The 17,063-nt window shown below is 34.6% G+C and overlaps 1 protein-coding gene across 1 annotated transcript in view; it reads left to right on the top strand.

Moving 5' to 3' along the window:
• The window catches only part of LOC150094751 (uncharacterized), a 127,695-nt gene that overhangs the window by 67,260 nt on the left and 43,372 nt on the right, over positions 1–17,063 (top strand). Inside the window, exon 5 of the mRNA XM_090411019.1 lies at positions 8,382–8,600. Coding sequence (XP_090267145.1) covers positions 8,382–8,600 — 219 coding nt within the window. The remainder of the gene's footprint in view (positions 1–8,381; positions 8,601–17,063) is intronic.

The following is a 17,063-nucleotide window of genomic DNA, read 5'->3' as shown; positions in this document are numbered from 1 at the left end:
AGGACTTTGGGAAGAATATAGAAAATAAATATCAAGAAGGTGGCAAAATATTCTGGAGGTTGTTGAAGAAGCTTAGGAATGGAGGAAAGAGTGCTGTAAAAGGAGTTAGAAATGATAAATGTGACATGAAAACAGGAGAAAAAGAAATCCTTGAAGTATGGAGTAATTACTTTGAAAAACTGCTAAATGAAACAAGCAGTGATGACAGCACAGTGATAAAAAACACTGACCAGGCATGCAGTCAGGAATACATATCCATACTTGAAGTAGAAAAAGCCATCAAAGGCTTGAAATGTGGAAAGGCAGCAGGAGTAGATGATATTCAACCAGAAATGCTGAAGTATGGTGGTATAAAAGTCTTACAGTGGCTGCACTGCATAGTTCAGAAAGCCTGGACAGAGGGACGAATTCCCGATGATTGGAGTAGAGCTCTCATAGTACCCATATATAAAAAGGGAAATAAAACTGAATGTGAGAATTACAGAGGTATTTCCCTTCTGAGTGTTCCTGGCAAGATCTATGCAAGTATACTTGAGAAACGGTTGAGAAGAATTGTGGAAGAAAAGCTTGGTGAAGAACATGCTGGATTCAGGCCAAATAGAGGCTGTCAGGATCAGATCTTCACTTTACGACAAATAGTCGAGAAAGCATGGGAATATAACAAAGATCTGTATTTAAGTTTTGTCGATTTAGAAAAGGCATGTGACAAGGTGCCAAGAGAGAAGCTATTCAAAACGCTGCAGTTATATGGTGTCAATGGAGCATTATATCAAGCAATACTTAGTCTTTATTTGAGTTGTAACTCAGCAGTTAAAATTGAAGGAAGTACAGGAAAATGGTTTAATGTTAAATCTGGTGTGAGACAAGGATGTACATTATCCCCTCTGTTATTCATTATCTATATGGATCACATTATGAAGGAAAGTGGTATTAAACCTGATATCAAAATTGGAGATGTTAATGTCAGCTCTTTGCTTTATGCGGATGATGTTATACTTCTAAATAAATCTACTACAAGTCTGCAAGATTCTCTGACTAAATTGAATAGCTGTTGTAATAGATATGGTATGAAGGTCAGCAGTAAAAAGACAAAGACAATGAAAATAGGCAGAATCATTGAAAATGTCAACTGTGTTGTGAGAACCTGTGGAACAAGTAAAACATTTCAGCTACTTAGGTACGATTTTTACTGAAGATGGCAAATTAAATATAGAAATAGACAACAGAATCAGCAAAGCTGGTATGGTGGGAAGTCAATTGAATAAATTCATATGGAATAAGAGAGAAATTAGTCGGAACACTAAATTAGCTATACATGACCGTGTTCAAACCAGTTTTAACTTATGGATCTGAGAGCTGGGTCAGAAGTAAAACACTTGACCAAAGACTAGAGACCGCAGATATGAGAGTCCTGAGAAAGATTAGAGGCGTGAACAGATGGCATCAACGGCAATATCATATTAAAAATGAGAATATTAGGAAAGAACTTGACATTGTCAGCATCCAGGAATGCGTTAGCAGAGCTAATCTCAGGTAGTATGGTCACTTAAATAGAATGGGAGAGGAAAGATTAGCAAAACAAGTGTTCTCTGCCAGGTTGGCAAGAAAACGACCCAGAGGAAGACCAAGATATAGGTGGATTGATACGGTACAAAGTGCCTTAAACGATAGAAATATAAGATCTGATAATGTTGGAGTCTTGACAAGCAACAGACTGATTTGGAGGAAAATTGTAGATAGGAAGTTAGTAATGATGTAAATTTTTCATGTAGTACTGTCATATCCTGTACACCCCTTGAGGGTACATTGCCAGAATTTGATGATGATGATGATGACCAATCTCATTTCACTTGTTTTTATTCTTTGTTTATCTTGTTTATTTATTGTCCAAATTACACTGCCATGTAATGTACGACTGCTAAAGTATTGCATATTTAATGCTTTTCTTTTTTTATTAGATTCAGATTGAGCATTTTATTTATCAAGCCTATAACCAGTAAATTTTTGAAGTTTTTAATTTTATGTCTTTTTCTCTCTCTAATGATATTTTGTATCCAAAATAATTAAAAATATTTCTAGTATTTTATTATTAATAATTGGTTTTACTTATAATTAGAGTTTTTTCACAAAATGCCATTATTTTAGTTTTATCTAAACATATTTTCATTCCAAATTGTTCTACTGTGATGTTTGGATTATATATTTGCCTTTGTAAATTCTCTTCCTTATCTGATATTATCTGATCATCTGCAAATAATAACATTTATTACTCCAGGAAATTTCTCTACCTCTCTGGGTTATTTAAAATATTCAGCTGTATTAGCATTTCATTATTATAAATATTCAAAAGCATTGGAGAGAGGGGGACATCTCTATCCTCCCCCTTGGTTTATAGATTGTTTTTGAGACATTTATTTTTTTATTCTTATTTCATTATCTTTGTATATATTCAGTATTGCCTGTAATAAAATATTAGGTATATTTATTCTTTGTAATATACCACACAATATGTTTTCTTACTTTATCAAATGCGTTTTCATAATGTATAAACAAAAGGTGAGTTTCTAAATTAAATTCTCTTCTTTTTTCTATAAGTAGTTTTTAAACAAAAAGCTGTATTGTAGAGCATCCATTTTGACATTCTGATATTTTTTTTCGCTGTATATTCTCAATTTTTAATTATTTATTCTACTCTGTATTTTGTAGTATGTATTCAGTAAACTATTATCTCTGTAATTAGTTAAGTATAAAGAGCTAATAAGCTTCATTTCGGCAATGAAAACATTACTTAAATTAAGGGGATATTAAATCCCACATAGTTTTAAAACCGAATAAGAAACTCAAAGATAGGAATCAGAGAGTTTCTTGCCGAATATAGTAAACTATAAAGTATCGGCGAACACTAGCATTAGCCAATGCAAGTGATCCTAGTACATAGTACAATACTGGGCAGCTCGTTGCAAAGGTGGAGGAAAAAGTTCAGATCGCTATTCTTAGGTATTTTCCATAATGTAAAAACACATTTCCTAGGAAATGTATGCTGTTATTACATTATGGAGGGAGGTCACTACCCAGACCGGTTTCAGCCTTTTTTGAGGCTTCATCAGTGAGTAGCTAGACCTAATACCAAAGTGTATAGCGAAAAGAACTTATGTACTTTGCGAACGAGTTTCCCAAACAGGTGCAACCATTAAGTTACTTAAGTATAAAGAGCTAATAAGCTTCATTTCGGCAATGAAAACATTACTTAAATTAAGGGGATATAAAATCCCACATAGTTTTAAAACCAAATAAGAAACTCAAAGATAGGAATCAGAGAGTAACTTAATGGTTGCACCTGTTTGGGAAACTCGTTCGCAAAGTACATAAGTTCTTTTCGCTATACACTTTGGTATTAGGTCTAGCTACTCACTGATGAAGCCTCAAAAAAGGCTGAAACCGGTCTGGGTAGTGACCTCTCTCCATAATGTAATAACAGCATACATTTCCTAGGAAATGTGTTTTTACATTATGGAAAATACCTAAGAATAGCGATCTGAACTTCTTCCTCCACCTTTGCAACGAGCTGCCCAGTATTGTACTATGTACTAGGATCACTTGCATTGGCTAACGCTAGTGTTCGCCGATACTTTATAGTTTACTATATTCGGCAAGAAACTCTCTGATTCCTATCTTTGAGTTTCTTATTCGGTTTTAAAACTATGTGGGATTTAATATCCCCTTAATTTAAGCTCTGTAATTAGGTTTCCTCTAATTCTCTTTTTTAAATATTAAATATTAAATATTAAATTTTACTATACTTGTATTCCATTCTATTAGTATTTACCTTTGCATATTGCATATATTTTATCTAAAATGTTAATAATGCGATAAAATTGGTTTTCCAGTCAATTTTATACAGTTTGGAGTTTACCCTATCTTCTCCTACTGATCTACCATTTTTTATTTTACTTAGGTTGTCCTGTAATTCTTTCATTGTTATATCATTTAAATAATTTTGCAAGTTTTTGGTGTAAAATCTATGAATACTTTTCAATCTAGTTCACAGTTTATATTTGCAGTTTCTTTTATATCTGCATTCATATGCTTTTGTATTTTATAGGCATTGGGTCTTATTTTCTATATATTGTTTTCTAGGTAAATTTTCCCCATATTTCTCTGTGTCTTTCCAGTTTCTCTTTTGGCTGTTCACTTCATTTTACACACACACACACACTGCTTTGAAAGAAGTCAATGCACCCCCCCCCATGGGCAAGGTGCATCATGCCATGTAACAAGTCATGTGTTTGTAGCTAATATAAATTGAAGAAATATGATGCTCCCAAGTCGGTGCAACCTTGTCTAGTGAAATGGCTTAGAGAAGGGTACTGACAGAGTTTGAAAGAAGTGTTGTGATAGGCTGCTGTTTGCAGCCTATCTGTTTGGCAAATTGTTGACAAATTGGGCCATCCTAGGTCAAAAATCAGTGATGTCAGTGAAGGATATCTAAAAATCGCCATTCATCAGTTGACACGTTGAATGTGGAGTTCCAGGCATCAACTGGAACAGGAATCTGCACAGAAACATTCAGAACCGAGGCTCTGAATCACATGGCTTTCCATGGTAGGACCACAATATGCAAGCCCCCACATTACTTGAACCAATATGCAGCATCATCTTCACTGGTGCAAAGAGCGCATACAGTGTGTGTGCAAGCTTGGAAAGCTGAGTTATAGAGTGACGAATCAAGCTACATCCTCTACCAATCTGATGGATGGGTATGGCAGATGCCTGGTGAACATCTCTGACCAGAGTGCATGACCCCAACTATGAAATTAGAGATGGCAGTGTGATGGTATGACCTCGGTTTGAGGTGCCATGAAAGTTGAACTCCAGCTTTGAACTGTAAACATTGAACTGCTTCCTACTTTGTGGCGTTTCTACTAAACTGACTACTATCTCTTTCAGCAACACAGTGCACTGTGTCATAAGGCAGTCACTGTAACTACGTGGTTTGTGAACATGAACATCACACTTGACTGCCCTCCACAGAGCCCTGATCTCATTCCTGATAAACTGTGGCATCGGGTGTGGTCAAGGGACATTTGCCCCACAACAGTCCAGAACCTCATTACATGCCTACAGGAAGAATGGTCCAAAATTTCCATTTAGCACTATTGTATATTCGTGGAAAGCATGTCATGCAGGATTGCTACAGTCATTGCAGCGAAAGGGGATTCTACATCATATTAAGGTGGATGCTTTGTCTGTTTATTTCTCACACTATGGTGTCATTGACTTCTTTCCAAGCTCTCTCTCTCTCTCTCTCTGTGTGTGTGTGTGTGTGTGTGTGTGTGTGTGTGTGTGTGTGTGTGTGTGTGTGTGTGTGTGTGTGTGTGTGTGTGTGTGTGTTCAATTTCAGCTTGGTTTTTTACTGCTTAACTATATTTTAAAGACTAGTTTTTTATGTTCAATTGTTTTTATATCATTGTCTTATATATGTAATTTTTTATTTGTATTTGTATAGAATTTTTTATGTGTCCCTAGACTTTCATATATTGCTGATGTTGTAATTTCTATCATGTTATTCAGTTCTTTCTTGATGTCTTCATTTTCTTGTATTTTTTTCTGAATAGTTATTAATCCTCTACTGGTGTAAATTTCATATATTAAAATTATTTAGTAGTCTTACTTTGTAATTATTTTTCCCCCTCATAGTTTACTGATTTCTGGTCTTTTGTATCCCCCCCCCTCACTCTCGATTTGACACAGGGAAACATGTTACTTTCAAATCTTAAGGTCTAAATTAAATGAGAAACATGGGAAATGCGGAGGAGAAAGCTTATCCTTAGAAGAGGTAAGAAAAGTGGAGATTTTTCTGACATTAGTGGTTTTTAAATTTTCACTATTTGTTCAGAAATTCATTGCACATAAAGGAGAGGAATATGGGTTATTTCCCTCTTGAACAGAAATGACAGGGATCTTATAACCAAAATGCTTTTTTTTTTTTTTTTGATTAAGATATTACTAAAACCATTTGATAAAAAAGTTAATATGCTGTAATTCTTTCTGTAGAATTCATCCAAAAACATAAAGAATGGGCATAATGTATTAAGGTCTTGACAGTCTCAGTTTTTTTGACTAGGCTGATGGTATGTTTCTGCAATGATATAATGGCCTGTATGAGTCGTCTTCTGAAAAATTGTCAGCTGCCACGTGGTTGATGAGAATTAACGGGTCCAAAAAGGCTATTTGATTGGCCTCCTTTTTTTCGAAGGTGAAGTGCATTTATTTTGGATAGAAACTGTTGCAACTCTAAAGAAGAGCTGTTCTAGATTTCAACTTGACCTACACGTTATATGGATATATCAATAACATTTTTGCAATCTAGAACAGCTCTTCTTTAGAGTTGCAACAGTTTCTATCCAAAATAAATGCACTCCACCTTCGAAAAAAAGGAGGCCAATCAAATAGCCTTTTTGGACCCGTTAATTCTCATCAACCACGTGGCAGCTGACAATTTATATGCTATGAACAATGTCAAAGAGACATTGTTCATAGCAAGTAAAGTGGACAGTCAACACTGTAGTTATAGTCAACACTGGTCTTAATGGAACACATTTGTGAATTTTAGGCAAACCGTATAATGGCTGCATGGAAGGTCTTCAGTTTTTGTTTTCTTTTTAATTCTTCATCCCAACTAGAAACATTATCAATGAGAAAATTAAATCAATTGATTTACCTAACAGTAGGATCAGAAGAGAGAAGTCTTGAAGCAATAACCAAATCTTTGCATAATATTTCTTATCTTGAACAACAACAGCTTTTCCCTTATCCACTTTGGTAATAAAATACTTATTTCTCAAGGACTTATGAACTTTAAATTCAGAAAACAAAAAAATTAGGATGTGGTTTAGCATTGAAAAGAATATTTGTGCTGTCAAAACAAATTCTGTTCTCTGTCTTAGGAGAAACAATGGCAGCTTCTGTCTATATAGAAAAAGAAGTCCATTAATTGCAACTTTTTAGAGAAACCACAAAATCATGCCCTTTTGATAATAGAAAAAGCTCATCTTGTGTTAGTGAACTGATGTATTAACAACAAGTTTATCAGTGTCATAGGCAACATTATGAGCACTGGTCCTAAAATGGCTTATGAGTAAATCAAACTCATGTTTAAAATTATCACAATTTGAATTTAAAAAATGATGGAACAAAGCTGATGAAATGCAGAGAATAATATTGAAAAAATTAACCACTAAAACAAATTCTAAGGCATTCTTGATAGAGGTAATTTCTGTATTTATGTTCAAGATTTTTTTTAGTTCTGGGAGAAAAAGCCTGCAATCTCTCAGTATGAGACTAACTCATTTGCATTCAGTTTTCAAAACCCTCATAAAGTACCTATTTAGGAATCCCACTAGGATGTACACAGTGAATGTCTTATGTGTAATTCAAACCTGGGTCTAATAGTGTTCATGTATAAAAATCTATACCTGAGTTACATCATAATAAGATGTCAGCATTGCTTAGTTTCATATTTTCTGTAGAGGTTATCCAACTATAGATCAAATCTCTTCATATGATTTAAAAACATATCTGGGGAGAAAACATCTTGTCAAATAAAGATCCATTAAATATCAAGGGGAATCTTCATTTAGTAAATTAAGATGTTCTTTTCTCCATTCCTTCTCCAAAAACTTCAAGAAAGCACAAATAAAAGCAGACTGACATAAAAATTCACCAAATTCTTTATTCCTACTGTGATCAATTATTGTGAAAGAAATATTCCCTTCTGACACAGATTAATTCACTAAATGCTTCTAAATAGTTATTTTCCAATCAAATTAATTTTTTCTGTCCCCTCCTTTTGAGAGAATTCCTAAATATTTGTTAATCAAAATCAACCTGATCACTTAATTCTTTATAAGAAAATGTAAACTATCCACATAATGTTCAATACCTTTCTGGATAATATTAAGCTCTCCTCTTCCAAATCTAACTTTGTATGGTGTTTGAAATGTGAGTTTGATACCTTCTCATCATAAATATAAACATCTTGATATCATGACAAAAATATACCTCGGTGCATCTTGCTGGCCAGGTTTGAAAACTTTGTTGTTCTCTATTCAAATAATAGCACTACATTCAGTGAGACATAAAAAAAATAGAAAGAAATTAAAAAAAAAAACTGAATAAGAGTGGAAAAATTTTATCTGTAGAAAATACTGCAAAATAAATTATTTTTTTATAAATTTGTACAGATTTATTGTATCTGCAAAAAAAAAAAAGTTTTTTGCATTCAGATGATTTCTATAAAAGTGTATATGGACTTCATTCTCTTCTGAACTATTTCTATTAAAAAAAATTACCATATTAAATATTTTTTCCTGTCTTTTTAGATGAACGAAAACATCATAAACATAGAAAATCAAAGAAATCTAAACATAAGAGACACAAAAAGGATCGGAAAAAACATAAGAAAGAAAAAGAAAGCAAAAGACAAAAAAAAATCAAGAAAGTTCATGACAGTACAGGAAGCAGTGAAAGTAATTCTGGAAAGAGCAGCAGTGATGAGGGAGATGAAATTAAAGAATTTGAGATGTGGGTAGAGAAAAGGAGTAAGTATTTGCTTTATTTTCTGTCTTAGTATCTCTGTTCTCAAAATCTTCCCCATACAATGTATAATGGTTTCTTTAATCTCTTCATATGTGGAATTAATATTAAAAAAAAATACTGTTTCTTTTTGTTGATTAATATTGCAAAAGAAATTTATAAAATAAACATTAGCAATTCTGTTTGTTGCATTTATTAATTAATACTCCTAATATCAGTGTAGACAAGCTAGTGTTTCATTTCTGGTTTAATAATATTTGTATCCTAGACTTCCCAGTAAACATCCAAGGAAATATTGACCATTGATATAAAACTGAAGTTTATTTTTCTCATTTCCAAATGAACAGATTAAAGTAACCAAAGCTTAATTTTTTGAATTATTAGCTTGGTATTCTTTGTTAGCGTGGTAGGCCACTGTATAGCATCTCCACCCTTCAGCCAATAAGCTTTGAGATTAAATCCTGACCTGAGCATAATAAATATAAACATCTTGATATCACGACAAAAATTTGCCTCAATACATCTTGCTGGTCAGTTCTGAAAACTTTTATTTTTCTCTTCAAAGAATGGCTGCAGTCAATGAGACAAAAAAAGAAAAAACTGAATAAGAGTGGAAAATTTTAATCCGTAGAAAGTACTGTAAAATAAATTATTTTTTTATAAACTTCTTTTCTGAATGCAAAAATAAAAAAAATGTTTTTTGCATTCAGATAATTTCCATAAATGTGTATATGGACTTCATTCTCTTGTAAACTATTTCTGTTATTAAAAAGCTTTATCATATTAAATATATTTTTAATGTCTTTTTAGCTGATCGAAAACATCATAAACATAAGAAATCAAAGAAATCTCAACATAAGAGACACAAAAAGGATCGGGGGAAAAACAAGAAAAGAAAGCAAAAGAAAAAAAATCACAAAGTTCATGACTGTACAGAAGGGAGAACATATCTCTACAGTAGACTTATCAGTCTACTGAGGCTTGCAGTCTCTGTTTTCCCATAGTAAAATAAGGAGAAATACAAAATTTAGTGGCAAGATCGATAGTTCTTTTGATTTAAGCCAAAAATGGCATAAAATAGAGATAACTACCTCAGGATTATTAAAATAGGTCTTGTAGAGTTCTACGACAAGGCCTATTTTGATAGGTCTTATTGCTGAACCACCATGTAAAGCATATGTTGCTCTAAGGTATATAAGACAAAAACTACTTGATGGTGACTGCTGTGGGATAGGAGATTCAGAATTTTCAATCGAGACAGCCCATAATTTTTCTCTATGTAAATAAATAGTTATACAAAATTTGATCTTGATTGTGCATTGTGTGTGGATATACTTTTTTTTTTTTTTCTGGTGTATTCTACCAGATTAATGTAGAAAAATGCTTTCATAGAGTGGAGGGATATAGAATAGTGCAAGAGGCCTTACTTGAAAGATGAATAAGGAGAGTGTAGTCAGGAAAATGAGGAGTAGGTTTTTTGTGTGAAAAATGATAGGTGAGACGGATGAATTGGAGTATAGTGTGTGGAAATTGAATGAATTTAAGGCACAGTCTGATAGCAAGGGCTTTCCACAGTGTCTTTTGACTTGGTGGCTCACTCATGATGTTTGTAAACTTATCACATGTAATGTTACAAATGTACTAAAGATTAGATAATCTTGAAACCCTACTCTAGAGGTCAGACATGGAACTTTTTTTTTACTACAAGCCTAAGCCTCATTAAGTCAGACATCAATTTCCTTACCTGCATCTGACCATAATATGAACAGTTAAAAACAAAAACTGCAGTATATTCCTGGATGGGATAGGAGATGTGTTTCCGGTATTTCATCAAAATACAGTAAGTTCTTGTTATAACAAACTTCTAGAGACCAAAGGAATAAGTTGTTATAGCACAAGGTTCACTTTTTAGGAAGGGAAGAGATAAAAACTGACCCTCACTCCATTCCCATAAAACAATGAAAACAGTTGGGAAACAGAACAAAGCAAATCCTCTGCCACCTAAAGTAGTTTGGAAAAGTGTACCATCTGATACCAGAAACACAAAGGATTGTTTGGAATGATACAATAAAGCACAGGAAATAACATAAAAAGTACAGTAACAAGCAATAATAGGAGACATATGAAACAAAGACAACTAGAAGAGTATAAAATTATTATTATTGTTGTTGTACAGGCACCACAATGGAGTCCGAAGACTCATCGCAGGAGACCCAAACTATCCACAAGCAATCATGCCTCTCCTTGAACTAATTAATGGACAGAACACTCACAACTGATTCTGGCAACCCATTCCACTCATTCACAATTTTCCAAGCAAAAAACTGTCCTCATTCCCCTACTAACCACACCCTTATTCAGCTTCTAGGGATGACCCCTTGTTCTGGCCACTCTAGGCAAGTACTGAAACATTTCCCCTGCATCATTCCTATAAAACCCTTTAAGCAACTTAAATGTTTCTATCATATCCCCTCTTTTCCTCCAACCAATCAATCCAACTCCCTCAATCTATCCTCATAGGCAGCATTCCACAGACCTTTCACCATCTTGGTCACTCGCACTGCTTCCTCATCCTCAAGAAATTCAAGAAACCAGACCTGAGCACAGTAATCAAAATGTGGACATATCAAGGCCTTATAAAGAGAAATAACTTCCTTATTTCTACTGTGTGTACTTCAATAGCCAAGGAATTTTATGGGCTACCTTTACAGCCTTAGCAGTATGTCTTCTAAACTTTAACTCACTGTCTACCACCACCTCTAAATCTTCAGCTTCATCTATTTCCTGAAGTATAGTTCCATCATTAAAGAGCCTACACAGCTTGTAATCTGTTTATCTCAAAATGCATAACTTTACATTTCTCCACATTAAACTGACACCCATTATCTTTTGCCCATACTGACAGCCTATTTAAATCGTCCTGCAATCTCTCCACATCACCTTGCTGTTACGCTACCTTATTTCACATCATCAGCAAACAACTGAATATTTCCTTCCAGATCATTTCCTATATCATTTGTGTATAAATTAAATAGGAGTGGTCCCAGCACCGAACCTTATGGCTCACCACTAGTCACCTGTTTTCACCTTGATTCTGCCCCCTCTATATACCACTTTGATATCTCTCCAAAAGCCACCCTCTTAGCCACATAACCAGCGTAATATCCATCCCTGTTTGTTCTAATTTGTGTAACAGAGTTCCATGTGGTATTCTGTCAAATGCCTTTTTAAAATCCGGAAAAATCATCATGTAGCCATTTCCTTTATCCAGCTCAGCTGTTACTCTATTATAAAAAATTACTAAGGCATGACTGACCTTGGTAATTTAATAATTTAATTTAATTAGTAACAAAGCCATGTTGTCCCTCATACAGTGTCATATTTTTATCCACCCATCTTGAATTCTTTTTTTGACCAATTTTTCCAGTACTTTTATTACCACCATGACTGAGATACTGATTTGTCTATAATTTGCTACTGCACTCGTAGCACTTCCCTTATGCAAGGAAATTATTTTGCCCTCTTTCGACTCTCTTGGAACTCTACCAGAGCTGAGACTTAAATTAAAGAGTCTAGTCAGAGTTATTACCACTTCCCTTGCTCGTTCTTACAAAACACTCACTGATATCCCATCTAATCCCACAGCTCTATTTACATTGAGATTCTGCAATATCCTAAGAACCTCCAATTCATCCACCCCTGTTCCCATATCATTGTCTGTTATGTTACACGCTTGGATGTTACACCCTTGCAAAGTGGTCATTCAGTAACTCAGCTGTTTTTTTCTGCTTCTGTAACCTTGTGACCATCATCACTCATTATCTTCCATAGTCATTCTTATTTGCCACATAACAAAAGAACTCTTTGAGATTTCCTTTGTCCTTCTTGCCGTGATTCTTCTGTAATCTGATTTTGCCTTCCTTGCCTGAACTTTGTACTGGCAACCTTTCATGAGTTTGCTGGTCATCTTTCTTCTTATATACCTTCCACAGCATTTTCTTTTTCTGCAGCGCATGCTTAATAATATCACTCATCCATCTAACTCCTACCTGATTAACTCTCTTTACCTTAGGTATACAGTTTAATATTGCTTCATCTAGATCAGCGCTCCCTAAACTTTTTCCACTTGCAACCCCTTTTTACCCTAGAAATTTTTACATGATCCTGGGTATATAGGTATATAAAATAGGTATATGAATCAAACATTTACTGATAATAAATCATAAAGAAATTTATTTTAAAACAGTTCTTTGGTATACATATAATTTTAAGATTTACATATAAAATTACAAACAATAGCCTCGAATCTGAATTAATTTTTGGTCGTTGCATATTCAAAAACCTTTTACTGTTGCCAAATGTTTTGCGACCCCCATTTTGGGGCCGTGACCCACAGTTTAAGAAGCTCTACTCTAGATGACCCTTAATTATCTCCCATGTACTACTAACATCTTTTCCTTGCAGTGTTTTATGCCATGGCACAAATTTAAGCTTTCTTCTAAGCTTGTCATGATCTTGTAGCTCCACATTTACCCATTCTTGACAGAATATTTCTCATATTTTACAATCCATAACCAGTGTGGTAAGGTTCAGAGGTAGCCACCTTGGTTATGGATAACTCTTCTGATTCTATGATCAGGTCCAATAATCTTACACCCCTAGTCCCCTCTTTTAGTAGGTATATAAATTCCATTTCCTTCCTGCCATGTGATGTTTCTTCCTTCCAGTCTACACTATCTACCAATAATTCTCCAGAATTTAGCAATTTACAATTGATTCCAAGAGGCGAACCCTGATATCAGGTATGTCCACCTTTAGCTTTGATCACCTCCTGCACTCTTTGAGGGAGGCTTTCCACCAATGCGCAGCAGACAGGTGGAATTTGCCTCCATCAAAGCAGCACTGAGTTCAGCAACAGATTGAGGACATGCTGCTCTGGACCTCAATCACCGCTCCAGTTCATCCCACAGGTGTTCAGTGGGGTTGAGGTCAGGACTCTGCGCAGTCCAGAGATGTTGTTTAACACCATCTCTTCATGCCATTCATAACAGCTGCAGCTTTGCAGCATGGGGCATTGTCTTCTTGATAGTAACACAAGTCCGTTCCATAAAAACTCCACAGTGTAGGCAGCACCTGACTATCCAGAATATCCAAGTATTGAGATGCCTTTATGGAACCACAGACAACCAGTGATCCCACTCCAAATCTGCTGAATGCATCCTACACCACTCCTCCACCACCAAACTTTACTGTGGATGCAACACGCTGTGGTAACAAGCATTCACCAGGCTGCCTCCAGACCCACACCCCTGCCATCAGATTGGAAACACATGAACCTTGATTCATCATGAATACAGTTTCCACTGGTCAGTTGTTCAGTTCACACACTCTTTGGCTTGTGCCACTTCTCTTCCATGTAACCCTGGAAACCCAGTAAATGGAGTTCTTTTTGTACAGTATTAGTGCTCACCACAGTGCTACTTGCACTCTGGAACTCATTATGGATGTCCTGTGGCAATTGTTGCCAGTTTTGTGTGCCACCCATTTGAACACCCTCCTGTCTATGTCAGTCATTTTTGGCAGCCGCCCTGGGTGTTTTCTGGCACTAGTGATGCCAGAACGTTTCCATTTGTTGATCACAAAAACAACTCTTGATTTTGGATGCTCCAGTTGAGCGGCAATGGCAAGTATGGACATGCCACCAATATGACAGCCGACGATGAAACTTCTCTCAAAGTCACTGAGTTCACATCATATTGCTATACCTCCTCCATTCAACTGCTATGATGAAATACTGCTTCCCACTATCTGTACACTGGTTTTTATGTTATTAACAAACCTGGAATGTTCCATAACTTCAAATAACAGGGATGTCTGGACAGTTATTGGTAGATAGCATATATCTCCATAGTTGGAAGTCCCTGATAATAATCACTTTATGAAAATGAAAATCTGAATTAATGTATAATTTTCAAAATGTTACTTTACATTAGCCTAAATTAATGCCATTTAATGTGCACATATTAGTTCATAGTGAACCAAATATATGCAATCTCTACCATTAAAATAAAAAATAAACCGTAAAACTTCAGGATCAGTCAACTTTATTATGTCACTTCCAATTAGAAAGAGGTAGAAGATGCAGGTGATGAACAGCTAGTACATTAGTCAGCCTAATAGCAGAAAGTGAGAGCTAACTTGTTCATACAAGCCATCTGTCAATCACTTTTTCCCCTTCACTTAGGCTGACAAATTCTGGCTATCTGTTCATCTCTCTCTCTCATTGTAATTAGAGGTGACCAATCATAAAGTTCATAAATTTCTTTTTAAAAATACTGACCACAGATATTTAGTTATCAAGTAAGCAACATTAATTTAAGCTAATGTACCATTTCAAAAATTTAAACTCTAATCTGGATTTTCTGGATGTGTTAAGGCTTAGAGGAACTTATGTTGGAGAATGGAATAAAACATCACTAGGAAAGGATTAAAAACACTGTTTAATTCTTCTAATATTTTTGTGTCAGTCACAGAGATATCTTTAGGGAGTACAATATAAAACATATAAACGTACATACAAAGGCACCACAGAACTAAGTGAGACAAGTAGACAAAAGAGTCCTGACAAGGTGGGACAACCACTGAAGACTTCTGTAGTAAATTGGGCTCTCGGAGGATTAATATTTTCCATATTTTGGGAGGTTATATTCACCCATATTTATTCAGATTAGGCTGGATTTTGAGAACAGCTACAGATTCTAAAAAAAAAGGTTTTTAACTCCTAAACTTGCTATGATAGATTCCCAATTGATTCTGTGTGTAATGCCTGAAGCATTCTGCAAAACCTGATTGCAGATGTATTTTTTTTAATGTTATACAGATGTTAGCTGATTTTCCTTCCTGTCCATAGTAAGAAAACTTGCAGGAACAGGGAAACTATACAAACCACAAACTGAGAAGGGGAAGGAGATAAAAGTATCCAGTTTCAAGTGAAGTTTGAAGGCTATGCAAAGATTGTATTTTTTAAAAATTCTGGCTATATTTTTCAGATGTTTCTTGGACATGGGAAGGGTGATGGCATTACTATAATCCTTCTGAAGAAGAGGGTTGGGGGAATGATTTATTTATTTTTTATTCTGTAGGCATTAGATGGGATGGTCTGGCACATACGGCCAAGTTCTGTTGCAAGGTTTCATCAGAACAAAGATTATAGGCTCTGTTGGTTACTCTATTATATAGTGAAACCTGTAGAGTATTCATAATTAAACATACACATGTAAACCACAGTAATTAAAGTATTTTTAATAAGTAAATATTTCATCCTAAGTATCTTAGGACATCATTATAGGAATTAAATTAAAATAAATATATCTGATAAAAATAAATTAGATTAAATTAAAATAAAATAACATTTAAATTTATTTTACACAATTAATGATGACAATTTCCTAGACTTTAGGGATAGTAAGAACGTCTTACGGTTTAAGTTGGGTCTGTGACATAGGACTTCAGCAATTCCTTTATATAAACGCTCATGTTTATATAAGGATCTATGTAGAGGTTTGGTGTTTTTCCATTTTATCCTATGTTTTGGGTTTTCATCTCCATGTTGTGTGAGGCCAGATTTGTACGGTTTGATAAGACGGATATGGTCTTTATGTTCAGAGAAGTGTTTACTAATAGATCTTCCTATCTGTCCATAGTAAGAAAAATGGAACTTCGTAAATGCCAAGTAGCATCAAAGGTGAGAGTTTTTCTTTAGGAGAAGGTAACAAATTATAGATCTGGTTGATTGGTTTGTAGGTAGCAGCAAGTTTGCATTTCTTCATAATTTTTGACAGACGTTCGGAGATGCCTTTGACATATGGTATGGGAATCCTACAGACTTGTGTCTAGGTTGATGTGTATGTGTGTGGGGAAGTGACTGATGATTTTTTTAGTTGTTTTTGGATTATATCGATTTAGTATGGCAGTATTTTTGATGATTTCCAATTCTTGGCAAAAAAAAAAAAAAAAAAGTTTCTTTCTATGTTGTGTATGAAATCTAGATAAGGAATATATTAGCCGAAATAGCAAGCTTATTACCTTGTGCTAATACATTTATTTCATGTTCTGTTAACAGATGGTTAGATAAGTTGACAACCCATTTTTCGGTCAGTAATTTGCATTTTTCTTGGATCGCTCTAACAATGTAAAGTATTTTTTATGTAGATTAACATTGCTTTTTCCAAATGTTTTGGTGGCCACATTTTTTGAAATAGTAATCAATTATAGCAATTCTTGATTTAATGTGTTTGACAATTCAGCTTCTAATTTGTTGCCATTTCACGTTTAGAAACTCATAACTGATTAAGCAGTAAGGAATGGCTCGTTTTCTGATAAATTTTATGAGCACCTGGTGATTTGATAACTTTCTTTAGTTTAGCAAATGTGGGAATGAGTTTATCGCATCTGCACTTTTTTAAAAA

The sequence above is a fragment of the Typopeltis vanoorti genome, chromosome 21 (genome assembly GCF_054136105.1).
Source record: "Typopeltis vanoorti isolate ZY-2024b chromosome 21, IOZ_Tvanoo_1.0, whole genome shotgun sequence".
Taxonomy (NCBI): domain Eukaryota; kingdom Metazoa; phylum Arthropoda; class Arachnida; order Uropygi; family Thelyphonidae; genus Typopeltis; species Typopeltis vanoorti.
Note: the sequence above shows the minus strand (reverse complement) of the source record. Positions and strands in the feature narration are given on the sequence as shown.